The following is a 20,475-nucleotide window of genomic DNA, read 5'->3' on the forward strand; positions in this document are numbered from 1 at the left end:
AAACAAAATGTAACAAATAAATATATAGATAACATAACGTAAATTTAGTGAATTGTTTTTTTATTGAAATAATAAATTGTACACCAACAACAATCTTCAAAATTAACAGGAATTACAATTCGGGTGTAAACCGTTTTAATGCAGCAACAAATTGGTCAAAACTTCAACAGGAATTAAAATTCTAGTATATAATGTATATAGTGTATTACGACGGAGTATTAGGGCCACATTGAGGAAAAACAATTCAGAGATTTCGAGAATAAAGTAAAAATATTACGATAATAAAGTCATAGGTTTACGAGAAAAAAAGTTTTAATATTATGAGAATAAAGTCATAAGTTTACGAGAAAAGAAAGTCGTAATATTATGAGGATAAAGTCATAAGTTAACTAGAATAAAAAGTCGAAATATTATGAAAATAAAGTCATAGCTTTACGAGAAATAAGTCATGTCCTCCTCCTTAGAAAGAGGCAATTTCCCCCAGGTCCGTGTGGTTCTTTCTTCGGAATAAACGCAGTTTTTTGCACAATCTTTCCAAGTTGCTGATACTTATGATAATGTGGTGCTGATGTGCCAAAAGATTAAGTATTTCATTATTTGTGAAACCTATACTAAAGTAACTTCAACTTCACAAGTTGCTCCACGTTCATCATTTTCACACAGGCGGCACGCTGCTCTATTTCTATTTCCCCTCTAAAATAACGCGTAAAATTACTACTTTATAATACTATGATTTTATGACACGCCCTGAAGAGGTCTCCGTGCCGAAACCCGTAAGCGTATATCTATTGTGATGTGAGCCAACAAGTGAAATGTTAGCATTTTGTCCTCCTTGATTTTGAAATCTGGGATGTGCTACCCTATCACATTTTTATGATTATGACTTTATTCTCATGATACTACGACTTTCTTCTCTTAAACTTATGACTTTATTCTCATATTACAACTTTTTTTTGTAAACCTGACTTTATTCTTGTAATATTATGACTTAATTCTTGAGATTTGTTTTGTTCTCAATGTGGCCCTAATACTCCGTCATAGTATAGAAACATAGAATTTAACTGAATAGATCAGCCCCATTGTCACCGATATCCGATTAATCTATTTGAGTCGGTATCGGCCAATATAGCGGTGCATCCCTGATCTGTCTCAGAGAGTGGAGCGCACAGCTCTGTTGCTGAAGAGGTTTTAAATGCTGTCATGTGTTGTCAAATTGCAATGAAGAAGTTGTCTTCATCTGCTTGTGTTGTGTCTATTTGCATCTGTTCTCTTGATTGGATTGTGTGTATAGGATATCAGACCGATGCCTAACGGAAATAGCTTCATAAAGGCGAACTCACATCTCTCTATAAGAGAGATCTAAAAATGTTAAATTTGACAAATTAATCACTCAGCGCCCTGCTTTTCTTTCAGTGGGGTAATGTGTTTTACTGATAGGCTTTACTTCTCATCAAACCCAGTGTGAGCGCCTCTGACTGAGAGTCTCCGTTTAGGAGGAGTTAGTGACTCCTGGAGCTCCCTCAGGACCTGTCCTCTACCAAAACACGCTTTTTTTTTTTTTTACAACGTGAGACTTGCAGAGACCTTTGTCGTGCAAAGTTCGGTCTCCTGACCGAGTAAACACTTTCTGGGAAATGAGCCAAACTAACCGTCAGTTATCTTGGAGCAACATGTGGCCAGGGGGGGAGAGAATCACAACGGGCGACGGTGTGTGCGCTCCCAGCATGGCGCTAAAAACTGAAGAAAGTCGCCTCTATTTGACCAAAAACTCAACTGGAAACGGTGTCGGACAGCTGATAGAAGCCAACAATGCAGACGCAAACACTTACGGCTCCGGACACATTAACGCGCTGGCCCGTGCCATGGAAACACAGCGCTGTCACACTGCTGCTGCTGCTCAGGAGGAGCTGTTAAACGCTGACTGCCGAGTGGGCGACGGTCGAGCTTTTTCTGCCTGCGCCACAATCTCGGAAACAGCCCGAGAGCTGTGCAAAGCCGTGTCCGTGTCTCTGGGACTGGCCACGGAGTCCGCTGACACGAGCGACATGGACGCCGCGCTCACACCGTGCGTCTCAAGTGACCAAATGCGAGGGGACTATGTGTTTGGAGTCGGAACCGGAACCGGGTCACTGAACTGTCCCGCAGCTCAGGGTGCTGCCAACACCGAGTACAGGTGTTCCTCCGACCGGGACGGCCACAAGCAACTGGTGGAAATGTTCAAAAGTTCCGAGACTGCTGCGCGTCTGCAACACCTTGCATCCACTCGGACGTCCGCGGACGAGCACAACTTCCCGCCGTGCGAGGAGGCTGACGACAGAACTCCACAAGACATAGATCACCTGGACACAGCGCGTGCTGCCTCGTGCCCTTATGCCCCGTCCGCGCCAGGCGACCTGGCACACTTTGGCCAGCCGGCTGCGGAGCGACCTCCATGCAGAGGCTACAACAAGCCCGCCGAGGAAGCGAGAGACTTCGGGGAAGTCATGGAGAACACGTTCGGCGGTTACCAGCCCGCAGAACAATACAGCAGCGTCAAAGTGAAGTGCGAGGACGGTGAACCTGGCGGGGCGTTGTGGGGCAGTAACTACACGTTTAATGACAAGTGCAACACTCAGTGCTGGGGCTCCAGGCAGTGCGTAAATGCGCACAGCGCGGGCACCAACACGTTCATATGTAATCCATATGAACGGAGCGTCATGCGTCCTGAGCAGTGGTACCCGGGCGGGATGCTGAGGCCGCCTTATCCCAACTCCAACTACGTGAAGGCTGAAGTCGGAGAGTGGCTGGATGTCGCCTACAATGACAACAGGTCAGTTATAATAATAATAATAATAATAATCACAATAATAATAATAATAATAATAATAATAATAATAATAATAGAAACGAATAATAACTGCACTGTAAACAATTGCTGTTAATTTACAGCAGGATTTCAACAGTATTAACCTGTTATTGCTAAAAACAGTGCTTTACTTTTAATACAAAAGAAAACCTGTTAAATTACGCTCATAGGCCGTTTTTTAACTGAACTATAATGCATTCTTAAAAACAGCACTTTACTGCTGATCAACTGTCTAAAGTATCATCAGTAACAGTTTCATGCAGTATTTTTTGAATTCTGGGACCTGATCTGCACATGTGAGGCTTGTACATTGTACATGATTGGAAAATCAGTGAATTAGCTTTACTGTTCTTCACTCACATTTTGTTCTGGTTTGCATTCTGTACTTGTAGCCAGCTATAGACATACATTTTTGGGAAAAGTGTCAACAAGTCTATTATAGCCTTTTTCCTAACAAGTGCCTTTAATTGTATTTAGTGTGACTATTCCTATGTCTGTAACCTGCTATTCATCTAGGCAAAAAATAATGTATAGTATACACAGACAGTATAATAATGTTAATTTTAAAGTAACATAAAGGCAACCCTGCTGCCAGTTCTTTACAGTTATTTTACTGGGAAATTCTTAACAGTGTGGTATCCATCATGTTGTAAAGAAGCTGAAATAATGTTTAGGGAGCAGAGAAGGGTGAGTTTGATTTCTAGAAGATATTGCAACACAATGTACACCCTGATCCTAATTTAGTGCTCCATGTCTCCAGTATGACCACAGTGTGACCTTAGTCTGACCCCAGACGTGAGTGTTAAGAGTCTGTCATCTGTGAAGTTACTGCCCTGTTTTTGGTAAAACAATGTGAACATTTAATCATAACACTACCAGAACTTCATCTGGGATGGATTTAGTCACTCATTTTGCTTTTTTATTTATTTCTTACAGACAGCAGTTTAAGTTCTTTGTGTTTTCTTTTTTTTAATGACAAGTAATACAATTATTCTACATTTGTTTCTTTCAGTTAGAAACCAAATGTCAGTGTGAACAGATGGGGGGGGGGGGGGTGGAGAATCACATTTTCTACCGCATAGACAAAAGAATATTTTATGACATTATCAGGCTACTTTCAATAAAGGCTTTGCAAACTTAAGCTCACCAATCTGAGGTTGTGCTGCATTTTGAAGCAGATGTAGGAATATATTAGGCTGGTTCACATCCATGACATTTTAGATGCATGTGCAACCTAGAGCTTATTTCATGTTTTCATATATCAAATGTGACTGACTCGGTTTTAAAATGAAGCTCCTTCTGATTATATGAGAGGGGAAGCAATCCTTGTTAAAATACATTTTTCCATTACATGTTCCTTTTAATTAAAGTAATCCCCAGTTATAAAGCAATTATAAAAATGTGCATTATTAATGGCTGTAAAAAAAAAAGAAAAGTAATATCTACAAGATTTTATTTTTTACTTGTTTGGCATCTTTCATCAAACATAAAATGAATATAGTGTTGAGTGTTTTGTCTGAGGCACCTGCTCATAACATCCATTTGAACTTGAAGAAATTCTATTCTTTAATACAAATATTTCTGATTTCACCCAGTGAAAACAAAATGTGTATCACTGAAATGTGTTCTTTGTCTTCTGATATACGACTTTGCTTGCAAGCATAAATCTAGTTTTCCTTTAAGAGAATATTATCATTGAATTTGTTGGATTCATTTCATAAAGAGGTCAGATGTGACGGCACAGAATAGAATTTTGACAAACTAATGTTTGACTTTAATTTGTTTTGAAGTGGAGGCGAGCGTTTATAGTTCTGTGACAATTTCAGACGCTTGTTGATAATAAAGCTTTCACATGCTTTTTTTAGTGTTTGGTCCAACAGTTATATTTGCATGATTCGCCAAATGTGAATATGGCCTCCAGGAATACAAGGGACACATAGTGGACATGTTGACTGACAAGGTACTATGTGTACCTCAGACTGAGGTCTCATGCAGCTGACGTCATCAAGCCTTTTCTCAGACAGTCTGTGATTTCACTGGGCTGGTGAAACGTCTAAGCAAGGTATATAGATGAAGCAGTGGTGATTTAAAACATACAGTTAATTGAATTTCAAATCTTTACATTTTCAACGCCACAAAACCAATTCCTAAACAACGCCAGACAGAAGAAAGAAAAATGATACTAAAATAACAAAAAAAATGAAATAAAATAGGTGAGGACTAACTAATACTAAAAGATAAATAAAAGCAAACAGATAATAACAAAATAACCAATAAACTAAGGTAAATCAAAATAACAGCATTAACATGACATGTTAAGTAAATTTGTCAGATGAAAACTTATTGTCCGCTTGTTGTCCTTAATCAGAGGAATGTTTATATAATGTCCATACAATGTTTCCTCCCGCTGCGCCATCACCACATCCACCCTCCTGCAATCATGACTGTCTCAATCAGAGCTGTATACAGTACAGAGAATATGTCTTTGTATGTTCACAAATACACATAACAACATTATGTAGCAAACAAATATCAATAAAAGTGCCTCCCATGTGTTTTATGAGCCTGGCCCTTAAACAAAATCACTCAACCTAGTGCTAAGAAAGGTGTGTTCACTGGTTCCCCTGTAGTGAGTGAAACCGCAGCAACATTTCCTATTTATTCTTGTATTTTTCTACCTCATTTAATAGATTACATGATATCCTCTCAAAAGCCGCCACCTTGCCCCTGTCAGAGATCCAGTCTTGGAATCCCAGGCATTCTACAGTTTTCCATTTTCTAATTGTCATCTGTTTACCAGTCATAAGACTTGAGTTCAGTGGTGTTCTTAAATGTGAGGACAGTGAAACCAGCTGCGAAATCTCAAACAAGGAGCTGCTCCCAAACACGTGGAGGTACAGCAGCAGCATGGTTTGGCCGACCTGCCGAGCTGTGATCTAACCTCATCTGCTTTGAATCAGGAAGACGTAGAGGTCTAAACATACTTTGCCTAATGGCAAAAGGTACATATTGGTTTCATTTTTTATGGTAATTTGCCTTTATTGAATGTTTGGACAGTAGGGGACAGGAAACATTGGGAAAGAGAGAGAGCGAGAGAGAGATGACGGATCTGTGACAGAGGTCCTAAGCCAGACCTTGGTCTGTTTAGACTTCTAGGTAAGCACAATGTCACCAATGTGCATAAGCGTAAAGTCACTGGAATACTGAGAGATCCAGCTCTCCTCCTGCTTAACACCTTACTGAATTATCTGGATAATGTTGCTGCGTAAAAACCAGAGCATGGTCTTTGATCTGGCTCCTGATTTGAGTTTTACTCAGCAAAGTTACGCAGAAACATTTCTCTACAGGGATTGCATTTCCCTAATCGGAGTTAGTCCCATAGGTACAGTAATGTGTATTTAAATATCATACAGCTGTTTGGATTTTATCCCCCATTTTTTCCATTTAGACTGTCTTTTAACTGATTGAAACACGGCTCATTACCATACATACATGATGCATGATAATGATTCAATAAGACAACAACCCACCCCGGCATTTAGGCAGATCCATTTTGAAATTCCTTTGTTAGTGGCCCAGTCAGAGGAGTGAGCTGAAACAGTGATTATCATCTAATGATTGCAGCTACAATCAGTTTTTCTATGATTCAAAAAATTAAATACAGATTGGGAAAAAAAATCATAGACTACTGTAAATTCACTCACCCTTCATTTAGCTATTTGTGTGATGGTCTGATGCTATCACTAAATGGCTCAAATATCTCCTCTGGCATCTCTGTATGGGTTTATTAAGTCTGAAGAAGAGCTTGGGCTTATGTCACTTACAAAGATGTGCCAATAACTTGTACTCTAAGGGAGCTACAGTGTGGGGACCTTCTTCTACGTTTTTCATTGCTGTCTTCTACTGGTCCGGTCCAGCACCGGCCCTACTGTGGTTTTGGATGTTCACGACCACCTTACATTGATTGTCAAATATCTCATCTGCCATGAATGAGCACCTGTTGCTTTGCGTCTTGTTTCTGCTCGTCTCGGGGTGTGTACGAGGCAGACAAGGGCAAAATAAAGCAAAGGCATGAAGCAACATTGACAATCTGACCCTGAGCAGGAGGACATGGACACGGTCTAAATACTGTAAGTGTGGAATGAGGAAAGTAAGTCAGGTGACAGAGTAGTTAAGTAATGCATGGGTGAAGTGAGACATGGCTGGAGAAGGGGAATGAGGGACAGACCGTGCAAAATAGAAACAGCTGAGGCAGATGACGTGACACTGCTGCTGAGTTACTCAGTATTATTTTTATTTGAAAAATCAGTGCAGTAGATGAATGTGTTGCAGTTTCATCTGGTCTAAATGTGGAATATCAACAGTATGTAGTTCACTACAGAGTAAGGTGCCATCTGAGAAAAACATCAATGGGTTTTACACATTTTGGCAGTGGTGGAATGTAACTATATTTACTCAAATACTGTACATTCGAGGTGCTTATTGTTTACTTGAGTATTTCCATCTTATACTTATACTCTACTTCATCTCTAGAGATGCGTTGGGTCTCACAGGACATTTATGCTACAACCATATGATGATTTTATAGAATGAGGCATTGCTGTAGATTAAAATTACCCAGTTAAAATTAGCACAACCTTAAACATGTGTACAACGTACACATTAATGCAGCAGTAATATTAATCCAAAAAAATCATTATATATAATAGTAAAACACTGACGGGGAACATTTTACTGCAGAATGAGTACTTTTTAAAATTTTGATACTTTAAGTCAATTTTGCTGATAATACTTACATACTTTTACTTAAAGCTTCAGTAGGCAGAATATTTCTGGCATCATTTAGCAAAAATTCCATAATAACCTTTCAGCATATTGTAATTCAAGTGTTCTGAGAGATAACTAGACTCCTGTACCTCCTCTTGGCTCTGTTTTCAGGCTTTAAAAAAATCTAGCCCATGACGGCAGACTTTGGCCGATCACAGGTCATTTCAGAGAGAGAGTGTTCCTATTGGCTGTGCTCCAGCTGGTGGTCGGTGCTTGGTATTTCCTCAACTGATCTCAACATGGCTGCCGGGTCACAAACTTTCGCATTTTACAGCTAAACAGTACACTACAAGATGTTTCTGAAAACATTTGAGGCGAGAAATAGGCATTACAGTAACAGAACATTGATTCATATTTGATCAGCGCTGCCTAGTTTGACTGATTGACCGGAGTTTGTGAGTGATTGACAGCTGCTCAGAGACGGCAGGCTCCAGCTCGGCTCTGATTGGTTGTTTTCCTCCGGTTTATGAAATCTTGCAGATGCCATTAGGAGCATCGGAGGACACAGAGACACATGATTTTTTTTTCAGATTACCTGTCTCATGCACTACTGTCAGGATATAGCAACCGTTTTATAGGAAAAACTTTTTTTTAATCATATTTGCTCCATTTCTATCCACTACTGCTTTAAGTAAGATTTTGAATACATGATGTTCACTTGTAGTGGAGTATTTTCAGAGTGTGCTATTTGCTGCTTTAACTTTAGTAAACAACTGGCACAGCTGGCTGTGGGTATATGGCGTGTTGGCTGATGGACCGGCCACTCCGGCCTTTCTACCATCTGTAGGCCACATTAGGGATTCCAGTCTCAGACAGATGTTATTTCCTGGAAATGTTCTACAAAAGACTTTTTAGTAGGATTGCTTTGGTGGCATGTGCTGTACATAAACTTTTTATTATAACTGTCACACAAACAGACAGAAGTGATGAATTTATCTTTAACCAACCATATTTTAAGACTCACAGGGGCTTTAGTAAAGAGAGCAGAATGAGAAGTGGACCCTGTGTGCCTCCGATGAATTATATCCAGATTGGACTGGGAGCAACGCACGCCACTTACCCGTGACCAGTGAGCGCAGTGCAGCGAGAGAATTGTATAGTAGAGGAATTCAGTCAAGAAAGGTGCTAATATTGGCGCACTGCATGCCGTTACCTCTCCAATGAGTGGAAACAGATGTTTCTTTAACTATTTAGCTTAAGCAAACAACACTGTATACACAGTTTCCAGACTCACAAACTTACTTCAACTTTTCAAAATGTTCATGGATGCACATTAATTTAGCAAATAATACAGACTATGCATAATGAATGAAAATCAAACAAGCTGAAGCAAATCTGTGCAAGGAAGCAGGTATTTCAAACAGCTCATTGATATTTACATGTTTAATCATCAATTGCAGCATCATCGTGTCCTCAGGCAGGGCTCTGCTGGCTCTTCCTAAGTCCTAGTCCAAGACTAAAAGAGGCTTTAGTAGTTGGGGCCCCTCAGCTCTGAAGATCTGAGGCTGCACAATCACTGACATCTTTTTCTCAAAACTTTATCTTTAAAAAAAAAGAAGTTTTTTTAATAATCCTAGCTCACATCTATATTTCCAACATGTCTTATCTGTTTTAACATTGTTGTTTTTATCTCATATTATTGCTGGTTATTTTATCTAATTTTATTTTAGTATTTTTTTTATTGTCTGATTTTATTTCATTGCAGTCCAGAGATGTTTTAATCCTGGTTCAACCATGTGAAGCAGTATTCAATTTTGTCTTGTGCATATTATGAATTTATATTTTTGTAATACAATACTTCCTGTTGAAATCTATACACGCATACGATATATCTAGTGTGTTTTGCATTCCAAAGGTGTGAGTGAATATGATAATTTAAAGCAAATTAAAATAAGCAAATCAGCCACTATACGATACAGTATACCTAAAGTCAAATCTGATCATTTAATAGATGACAGAAAATTCAGTATTCAAGCCAGTATGTCAAAAAATCTTATAACCTCACCTCACAAGCCGGAAAGAAGAAGAGTGAAGGTTAAATCTTCCCCAAGCCCTGACAGAGAATGAGATATCCCATTTAAAAAGTAAAGTATCAGTAAAACTATATGGAGTGAGACAGTCTGTTAAACACTGCTCTTGATACTACACCAGGATCTTTGATCTCTTTTATGCTGGTAAAGGACTGGTTGTTCTTTCATCCTCTACACATGAATGCCACACGTGTAGATACAGACTGTTTTCTTGTACTATGCAACCTGGAATGAAACTAATAACAACAGACATTGAAAGTCACCCTGGCTTATTTAAAGCTTTAATTACAGCACTTTTACACATTTATTTTCACCATTCATTAGTGTGTTGCATCCTCTGGACTGGACTCAAGTTTAATGGGATAATTCATTTAATTTGATTTTTATTTGATAGAGACGACGCAATTTAACATATTTCCAATACAGGGCATGAAACTGATGTGCTGCACAGAGAGTTTATAGCTATTGCTAATTTTCAACTCTTGTCCCCAGTTGGGCTTTTACATGTACAGTGTAATTAAAATATACAGCTGTTAATATGATAAAACTACAATACACTACAAATTTGGAAATGTTGTTTATTGAATAACGAATAATATTTATACCATCCATCTCCACCTGAATAATGCTGCTGATGATCATTTTTTTTTTTTAAATTAAAAGATAACCCTTTACCCTTTTTATACTATGAAAAATATCACCATGTGTTCTATCAGGCTTTATTCAAGAAAAATTCAGAAAGTCAGTAAACATGGATTACCACTCATCTTTTACCAATAAAGAGCTTCAGAGCATTGCCATGTAGATCTTGACATGCATATTTTAAGGTTTATTGATCTCTGACCTCACACTAGTCTAAGACTCGACGTCAGTCTGCAGTCTAAGGGAGTCTTGTGAGTGTTATGAATGAAATCCGTCTGATATTGAATGTAAGATCTCCATTATTTTGTAATAATATATAAATATACAGTATGATTCATTTTCATTTTGTATCATCAGTTTCCCCATTTGTCTGAATTATTTTTGTCCTAATGTCCTCTGTCACCTAAAGTAAATGAGGACACAGTTGAGCTTCATCCTTGTCTCTGTTACAGCGAACCTTGATATCTAAAGTTGCACGTCACTGAGGCAACGTTATGTCTGAACCTTTTCCAATCTCTCCGTGTTCAAGGCTGAAGCTGGGCGCCCATCGTGCCCCCCCCACCTCCCACCTCCTTGGCTGCATTATTGCCGCTGAAATCTTTCCCACAACATCCTCAGCCATCACACTCTCTGTCCTCCTTAAAAATTGCACACCGAGAGGCCGTAGCAGAGGTCTGGGGAGTGAACCGAAACTGTTCTGTTGTTACAGTTTGGACAGTATTTAACAAGGAAAAAGCAATTAGTGTATGGACATGCTGTGGTATATGAGATAAGGCTAGGTTTTTTTGGTCCTAAAGTGGGCTATTAGTTTCACAAGTTAATAAAACCAGAAACACCAAAACAATGCACAATAAAATAGTGTGTGTGCTGTGACCCAATTGATACATCCAAGCTGGGGAACATGAACAACGGCTTCTAATGTAAAGAAATGATAATGATATTATACAGATATAATGAAATGTTTATAGAAGTCCTGTTTCATATGTTTGGCTGCAGGTTCGAGGCTGGCAGAGAGCACATGTTCCCAATGGAGTTCTTCTTTCCACCACAGAGGACGTGCCTGATCTGTTCAGACGAAGCATCTGGCTGCCATTACGGTGCGCTCACCTGTGGCAGCTGCAAGGTTTTCTTCAAAAGAGCTGCAGAAGGTACAACCTAAACTGATGTCCCTCAAGTCCTGAGTTTTTCCCACTTTGATGCCAGTATTCAACAGCTAGAGTAATCACACAGAGCGTGTTTTGCAGGTGGAAAACACGAGGCGCACCGACTTCCTTTTTTTTGGCCTGATTAGACGATCATGATGATTTTTTTTAGATTGCTGCTAAGCAACCACAGAATGAGTGCTAATATTACCTTAATACAAACTATGACCTGTACGCTACCCAAATAGTTAATAGTACAGTTTAAATTAAAGCAGCAGTAGGCAGAATATTTTCGGCATCATTGGGCAAAAATTCCATAATAACCTTTCAGCATATTGTAATTCAAGTTTTCTGAGTGAAAACTAGACTTCTACACATCCTCATGGCTCTGTTTTCAGGCTTTTTATAAAATCTAGCATGTGTGGGAGACTGTGGCCAATCACAGGTCATTTCAGAGAGCGTTCCAATTGGCTGTTCATTCAACAGAGGCAGCTGTCACTCATTCACGAACTCCGATGAAACGGTCAAACTAGGCAGCGCTGATCAAATATGACTCAATATTCTGTTACTGTAATGCCTATTTCTCGCCTCAAATGTTTTCAGAAACATCTTGTATTGTACTGTTTAGCTGTAAAATGAGAAAGTTTGCCTTGACTGGTGGGCGGTGTTTGGTATTTCCTCAATTGATCTCTACATGGCTACCAGGTCACAAACGTTCTCATTTTACATCTGAACAGTCAGCTGCTCATAGACGGCAGACTATAGCTCGGCTCTTACTGCTTGTTTTCCTCTGGTCTGTGAAATCTTGTAGGTGCCATTAGGAGCACCGGAGGACACAGAGGCACATGATTTTTTAAAAATTACCTGTCTCATGCATTACTTTCAGGATATATATGTAAAAACGCGAGGCGCATAGAGCAGAAAAACGTGCCAACTGTGGCGTTTTTTTTTTCTTTCCAAGGTGCTTGGGAGGTTACGCCCCTGTCACGCCTGCCGTTTCTTAGCAACCACAACCTGCGTGCTGCGATGACAATGATGATGAAGTTGCGGTAATTTAGCAGGAAGCCCGACTGACTAAACTAAACACAATCAAAACAAAGATAAATGCTTTTCCCCGCACCGTAAATCCTTCACAGGAGCTTTACACTCGATTTCTGTGTCAATGTGATTGACCTTTCAACCGGATGTTGTGACGTCCTCGGTCGGACAGGGTGAAGCAGGTAAAATAGTCTGTGGGGCAGATCATAAAGCTCTGGGTAGCTCTGCAATTAAGTAATTAACTTCTCCATATATTTACCATAGATTGATATTTACGGAAGAAAGAAAAGATATCTGCTGGCTTTGATTGTTTGTTCCTTGTCACATGACATGTGATGCACGCTGCAGCGTTCCAAAGGTTGAACTATTTTCAACTTTCACGGCCCGAAAAATAGGCGCTTGGGAACGTTTTCGCGGCGCGAGGGCGCGGCTCTCGTGTTTGAGGGCTCCTGCCGCGCATCTACATGGATTTGAGCGTGCAAAAGACGCGTCATGTGTACGGCCCCTAAGCCTGTTGTCTTTTATTTCAGTTGGAATACAGATTCTGTACATCCAGTGTTTTTCTATCATTCAACAGATTGTTTATCTACAACCTCTGTTTCTTTGTCCAAGCAGGCAAACAGAAATACCTGTGCGCAAGCAAAAACGACTGCACCATTGATAAGCTAAGAAGAAAGAACTGTCCGTCTTGTCGGCTGAAGAGGTGTTTCGAAGCTGGGATGACTCTCGGAGGTAGGATGGATTAATGTACTAAAATCTGCCTTTAGAAGAAACAATTATCGTTTATTTTTTATTTTATTGCTTCGGTTTATTATAGTGTTATTAACCTCTGACGATTTTATTAGTAATATATATTATCAGTTGTATTTCACTTCAGACATAGGATGTGTACAGTAGGAATATGCATTTAAATATACATCTGTGCAGTATGGACTATAACAAACCCTGTGCACTACATAGTGGATGAACAAAACACACTAGAAAAAGTGAGAGTCCCTAAAAGTGAAACTATTAATGGTTTCCCAAGACCAAGTACTTTATTCTCTCTGCACTGCACATCTTAGCTGGCTCTCTTCAATTGCAGCATCATCACAATAGGGGATGTTACTGATAATCAAGCCCCTGACTGAGCTGCCATGCAATTTAGACCTATTCCATTCACTTCTCCTTACCGTTACCCAGACCTGCTCGTCATATCAGGCTGTAAAGATTGACATGTAGTAGACTAATTTTAGTCTTGTGTTCAATTTTCACTCTCTTCCATTTTCTCATTCTGTTAACGGTGAAAATTGTACTGGAGGCACAAAGCTGACATGAGACATGTGAATTAAAGCAGCAGACATGCTGGTAATTTTGCCACCAGTCACTGACAAACCCATGGAGGGAAAATGTGATCTAATGCTGCGATTGTAAGTAAAAAGGCACACCTTTTCTAGTTGTGGCTAAAAAGAGGCTCCTTTCACTTATACGTTCTCATCCTGGACATATAATTCACTCGCGGCATTTCACAGGAAAATTTATGACAATCATTTGTAGAAGTGGAGGCAGAAAAATTAGACTTATTATCCCAGAGGGTTTTTACTCAAAATATTTAAATAAAACAGCAGAGTCATAAAATACTGAAAGAAAAAGAGGTTTCTGGTTTGTCTCATTTGATTTTGATTGATTTATTACAAATTTGCAAATATATTTGCAGTTATATCAATTAAATAATAAACTTTGTCATTAAGATTTGTTATTTGTTTCAGTCTTTCTAGTTTGGAAGGTCTGAAGAAGAAGATGAAATCTCAGAATATTGCGTTTGTTGAGTTTGGCATCTGTTCAAGATTGAAAAGCATAATTATTGTAAGTTGCTCAAAGGTTTCATTTTTATAATTTGAATTCCCTATTATTCCTGGAATGTTAATTACATTCGCAAATAGAAGCCGAGCAGGGAGGCTGCCGTTGCCAAACCATGATGATAGCTGTTTCAACCTGAAGGAAGCTCACTGAACATCTGCACTTACATACTTCTTATGTTGAAATACAAATATATCTCACAGATTTTTTATCATAATAAAATCCTTTTTATAGTTCACAACCTCAACCTGTGACTTCCATGAGACTTCTAGAACAAATTGTGTCTTTAAACCAAAGTGAACACTTTGACATGCGTCCATAACCGCTTTAGCTTCTGTTTCACCACCAGTGAGTCAGAGTTAGTTAATGATTGATGCACGCTGGTATTCTCCTCCAACTTCTTAATGGAAAAAAGGCAGTGCAGTGATGTAGAACTGTCCTGGCATCATTCCATTTTAAGTTTAAATATATTACTTATTCATAAAGTTATTTTCATGAAACGGTGAATGAATGACCATACTGTAGCTCTTCAAGCCAGGTCCAGTAGATAGATTTATGTGCTTGGTTTTAAACTCTTTAGTGATGAGCAGGCTTTATCAGGAACAATGTGTCTGTCATTGTAGGGCGGGGCTTCCAGATATTGTTATGTTATTGTTATTTGGGCATTAGTATATAACTTTTAATTTTGAGTTCATCCACCCATCTCAGCCTAAACGTCCTTTTCCCCAGATAACATCCCCAAAGTGTCGCTAAACCATTTTGGAGGTCTAAACCCTCCACCTTGTCCTCACCTGCCCCGAGGTCTTCTCTCGGGGCAGATGAGGACAAGGTGGAGGGTTTAATCATTCCTGAATAAACTTCGACCGGCTCTAAATGCAAAGGAGTGGTGACTCAATGCCAAGATCCTTGTGAATCATTGAACCCTCACCCCACAGTATGCAGCTCTGGGGTAGTAGCACTATGCATTACAGCTCAGTCATAATAATGGGATGATGATTTACAGAGGTAATAACAAGGTCAAATCTTGACAATATGCACTGAGAATATATTGGCAATATTGAAAATTAAACTTTAAGGTAGTATTAGGGAAGTTAATGCAAAGTAAGGGAGAGGGACATCTCTGCAATAACAAGGTAATACATGTGTAATATAGGGCAGGGCTGCAAATAATTATTTTAATTTTTTTGATTAATCGATTAAAAACGATCAACACTCAAAGAGTTTACAATGATATAAAATCGCTGCAAATCCTCACATTGGCGAAGCTGGAACCAGATGATCTTTGGCATATTTTCTTTAGACATGACTGAGACACTGATATGATCATCAAAATAGTTAGCAATTAATTTTCTGTCAGTCAACGAATTGATTAATCACATAATTGTCTCAGCTTCAGCATAATAACAGGCTGTTAATAATCAGTCAGTCTGATGTTATCTGTTAAAGAGGACCTATTATGCCTATTTTCAGGTGCATACTTGTATTTTGGGTTTCTACTAGAACATGATTACATGCTTGTGATTGGTCAATCGAACCAAACTCTTCAGACTCCGCTCCAGCTCTGCTCTAACTAACTTAGTTTGAGGCTGTGCTAAACTAGCCGCTAGGCAGGTATTATGCAAATGTGTTACTTGGTGACATCACCAGGTTACGGAAGAAAAGGAGGGAATTTATGGACTTTGGGCTTTGTAACTTTGCAGACCTTTTACATGCACAAAAAAATATATAATACACTAAAGGAAAGGGAAAAAGCACAAAAGCATAATAGGTCTCCTTTAAATGTAATGTGTAAAATATTTGCAATTATGTAGTAATAATGGGGAAAAGGGGGTGTTTTGATGAAAGACAGTAACAGTGGAGTAATAATAGAGTAATAACCCTTAAATCATGAGGTAGTATTAGGATATTATTTTAATTACCTTTAAATAATACTGAAATTCAACCTCTTTCTATGGGAATATTGTTCAAAATTCTACTTCATATACAGTCATTTCTCACATAAAACCCCATCCAGTACAGCACAGTAGTTTTGATGTAATAACAATAACTCGGGGCTGAAAAATACAATATCAACAGTGTGGTCCTAGTTAATGGTTATGTCTGTGTGTCAAGTTGAACAAAGTATAACCATAATTTAGAGATAATGGGACTGGCTTTTTATAAATATGTCACTGGAGTTAAGTAATAAGTGGTTTTGCATTTTTCAGAGAAACTACAATGTGTGATTCCAAGTAAATATTCTGGCCTTTGATATTTAGTTTGAAGTGATAATTAAACAGGGTTTTTTTTGTTGCATTTCCAGCCCTGATTCAGGTTATTTGATAGAAACTATCCTTGCCTTGGCATTCAAAGTATTAACATTAATATATCCATAACATTAAGGAGACAGGGCTAGTTTAAGAAGAAGAAAGTGACAGAGGGACTTTATGGAACGGTTTTATCAGACCTGTCACTTCTCTCTCTCTTCGAGTCAGACTCTTCCTTCCAGAAACACGACTTACATCGGTGAGCTAATGATGTAATGACTTCTCCAACCTGGACACCAAAGTGAGAGTAAAGTGGGATCTGCAAAGGCACACATTACAAAAAGACATTTCAAGAGGAGGAAAAAGTGCTAAACTGACCTGACTGTGTTTTTTTGTGCAATCAAGTCACACCTGGCAACCTGAGAAGATAGTTAGGATAAAGATGGTGATTATAATGGTGATGAGATGGGTAATGGCATAGGGGGAAGTGGACCAAAAATGTGAGTATATTGAAGGGGAAATGTCCAATAAATTTTACATGTGCAATTTGATACGAGTGAAAATGGGCTTGTAACGGATACGTCTGCAGCTTATTCACTGGAGGTCAGTTTTAGCTGGAAACAGTCTGATATTGACGCCGCAGCTTAGTGTACTGGTCAGCCAACGTATGCAGATCGTTGACAACATCTTGACTAATTCATTGTAATCAGTGAGTATAACAAAGGCCGTGCTCGAATCTGTCGTTTGGATGTCAACCTCCTGTTTGCATTGGCTTCAACTGAAGCATGGGGATCTTAAGGTTAGCTCAACCCAAACTATTTACCCTGTGCTCTGCAAAGATCAGATGCCTGCCTGTGTCACAATTGAGAATCCCGGAGAGGAATTTTTTAATTAACCATTTTTATTTGAAATGTTTGTGATCGGATCAGACATTGAGATGTGAGACTTGCCAATTATCCTTCTTATATAATCTACAATTGTCTTTCAACCCCGCTGCTTTTGAGAGAGACTTAAGTTGTGTCTATAACTGGCAATTCAATATTTATCCAACTGAACTGGAAAGCCAGGCTGCGGTATTAATGAGACATTCTTACACACAGAAGCTGCAAGAGGCAATTGCATTACAATCAATGCAGTTTTTACTGCCAGTCAACAGTGACAATTGATTAAAGAAATGATACGTCGCTTCATATGTTGATTCTCTGAGTTTTATTACCTTTTAAAGCTAAAACAGATTGTTAAATTAATTAATGACACTTTTTTAAAGAGTATATCTGTCTTGTAACAAAGTTAGACGTAGGTGAAAAACTGAAATAGACAGTGTGAAACTCCATGTGTGGTGGAGGTCGATGGATAGGATGCAAAACACAGGGTTTTCACCCAAGAGATAGGGGTTCGCATCCCATATGAAAGTTTGTGTTCACAAGCGTTAAGTTTCACTTTAACTTTTTAAACGTAGTTATTTTAAGCCAAAACACTGTTTTTCCCTTAACTTAACCAAGTGGTTTTGTTGTCTAAACCTAAAGAAGCCTTTTTGTTTGTGTTCAAAACATAACGCTTCATTCAGTTTTACTTTTACAATGTAGTAGGCCCCTACTGACCCACATCTATGTTGCTTATAACGACCGGTAATGCCTATTTAACGGCCTGATAACAGTCGAATCGGGTGAAGCTTCAATACACTTAGCACATAGTCAATCTGTCCGTCACTCACTCTCCAGCACAGCTGTCATCCTGAAATAACAGGCTGAGCCGAAGCTTAACTGTTCACAGCTCTTTAACTTGTGGAAATAAAACAGTCACTTATTGACTGCAGGGAATGGTTGGAGGTCTTAAACCCGACTGTTATAGAACCAAATGCATTTGGCTGCTGTTTAGCTGAACATAATAATGCCATTCTTGTTGTAATACTACTTACTCTGCATGGCAGTCTACTCCACCAAATCAAAGACTTGCCTCCAATTTAGTTTGTAAGTGCAGGTTGTCATATGGAGCAGCTGCCTCACGAGTTTCAGCATTTGTGGGGAAATTGCAGCTTTGTCATTGCTCAAGATGGGCAAGGTTTTTTTTTTTAAACATACAGCATTTGTAATTTTTGGCCTTTTGCTGTCTCTTAATCCCTATATGCTCTGCAGTGTTTAAGGAAACACAAATGTAATGCAAATATGCATGATTTAGTGAGTGGTCTAGTACAATGATATATTTTCTACATTCTGCAAAACCTTCTTGGCAGAAAATAATTTAATAATGGGTGAAAACATAATTTATACATCTACATCACCAGTGAGTTCTCATACATGATGACCACGGGCCTTTCCACCAGATGAGGCTCATCTGTTTAGAGAGTTTTCTCTCAAATAGAATATGATTTAATATCTTCAACGCTATTAGTAGGTCAGTCTAAGTATTGTTGGGTAAAATTGATTTCCCTGAAAAGGTTACTTAAAACCCACAGTTGCAGTATGAGACATTTCTAGCAGATGATTTGGAAAGTAGAATTACATTAAAGGTAGGGTTGGTAGTACTGTTCAAATACATTTGTTGCTCCATTTATAGAAATTCTCATTACATCCCGACAGCAATCAAAACATCAAATGCTCTGACAAAAAAAGGGGAAAAAAATATGTGGCTGTTGTGGGACTGTAATAAGCCTGTGCAATCATTTCATTCGGCCCGTGCAGTGTTGCCAACCCGGCGACTTTCTTGCTAGATTTAGGGTCCTTTGGAGCTAGTGCTGCTCGCTACTATCATTGGAAAAGAGTTGGCAACACTGGGCTCAGTTCTTTGGTTGAGATCTACCTTACTCTTGCTAGTTTCTCAAGATTACCCATCCTATTTTTAAATCTGAGGACACTCTAATGTCCTAGAGACAAAACAGCTACCCATAGTATGTATAGTGTATGTGCAGAATGTGCTATCTAGCAATGGTGATTTAAGAGGTTGTAATTCATTGATTTTCTCATGTTGACTCTAAACTGGCATTCAGTCATCAAAGCTTTGAGAATGCCTGTTTTAGAGCAAGGACAGCTGGATTTGTCAGTCAAAATCAGACAAATATGTAATTCAGTTTAATTTGACACATGCAAATTATGTGTCAAAATATACAAAATAATTTGACACTTAAATTATTAGGTTGGACATTGAAGAGCAGGCTTGCACAACACTGGTTGTGTGATGAAATAGCTTAAACATAATAAATAATAAATGAACTGATTCTTAATTGCCTGCTTTTGTTTGTAGCACGTAAACTGAAGAAGATTGGACAACAGAAGAACCCTGAAGAGGATCCTCCTTTTCAGGACCCTTCAGAGGTCATCCAGAACTTCTCTCCTAAATCAGGCCTGAACTTCAACTCCCAACTGGTCTTCCTCAACATCCTGGAGTCCATTGAACCCGAGGTGGTGAATGCAGGCCACGACTACGGCGAGCCAGACTCAGCCGCCACGCTGCTCACCAGCCTCAACGAGTTGGGAGAGAGACAACTGGTCAAAGTGGTCAAATGGGCAAAAGGATTGCCAGGTAGGACACTAGTTGAAGTTTTTGAATCAGTGTTGTGTTGACAGTGCTGATTTTTAATGTCGGTCTCTTTAGTTGCTAAATGCTTCGCTGTGTTCACCAGCTAGTTGCTGCAGGGACTGTCTGTCTGCCGTTTGGTGCTGGGTAGGGATATTAATAATTAACCGTTTAACTGCTAACCGACATTAAGCATTTTAACCAATTAACGCTATCGGTTAAATAGTTAAAAGAAATATTAATAATTAATTAAAAAGCTGAGAAAGACTTAGAGGAGCGGCTCGTCTCTTTAAGGAGTAAAGCTGGTCCACCTTAAGAGAGACTGAGCGTTGCAAGATACAGGAAGTTGGCTC

At 39.0% G+C, this 20,475-nt stretch overlaps 1 protein-coding gene across 2 annotated transcripts in view; it reads left to right on the forward strand.

The window, feature by feature from the left end:
* The first annotated feature begins 1,634 nt into the window (after positions 1 to 1,634).
* Positions 1,635 to 20,475, forward strand: part of LOC119475935 (androgen receptor-like) — a 30,218-nt gene continuing 11,377 nt past the window's right edge. The window contains exons 1-4 of one of the 2 annotated variants that reach the window (XM_037749072.1): positions 1,635 to 2,809; positions 11,341 to 11,492; positions 13,137 to 13,256; positions 19,850 to 20,128. In XM_037749072.1, coding sequence (XP_037605000.1) covers positions 1,635 to 2,809; positions 11,341 to 11,492; positions 13,137 to 13,256; positions 19,850 to 20,128 — 1,726 coding nt within the window. The remainder of the gene's footprint in view (positions 2,810 to 11,340; positions 11,493 to 13,136; positions 13,257 to 19,849; positions 20,129 to 20,475) is intronic. The other variant, XM_037749073.1, reaches the window with a different exon arrangement.

The sequence above is a fragment of the Sebastes umbrosus genome, chromosome 17, assembly GCF_015220745.1.
Source record: "Sebastes umbrosus isolate fSebUmb1 chromosome 17, fSebUmb1.pri, whole genome shotgun sequence".
NCBI lineage: Eukaryota > Metazoa > Chordata > Actinopteri > Perciformes > Sebastidae > Sebastes > Sebastes umbrosus.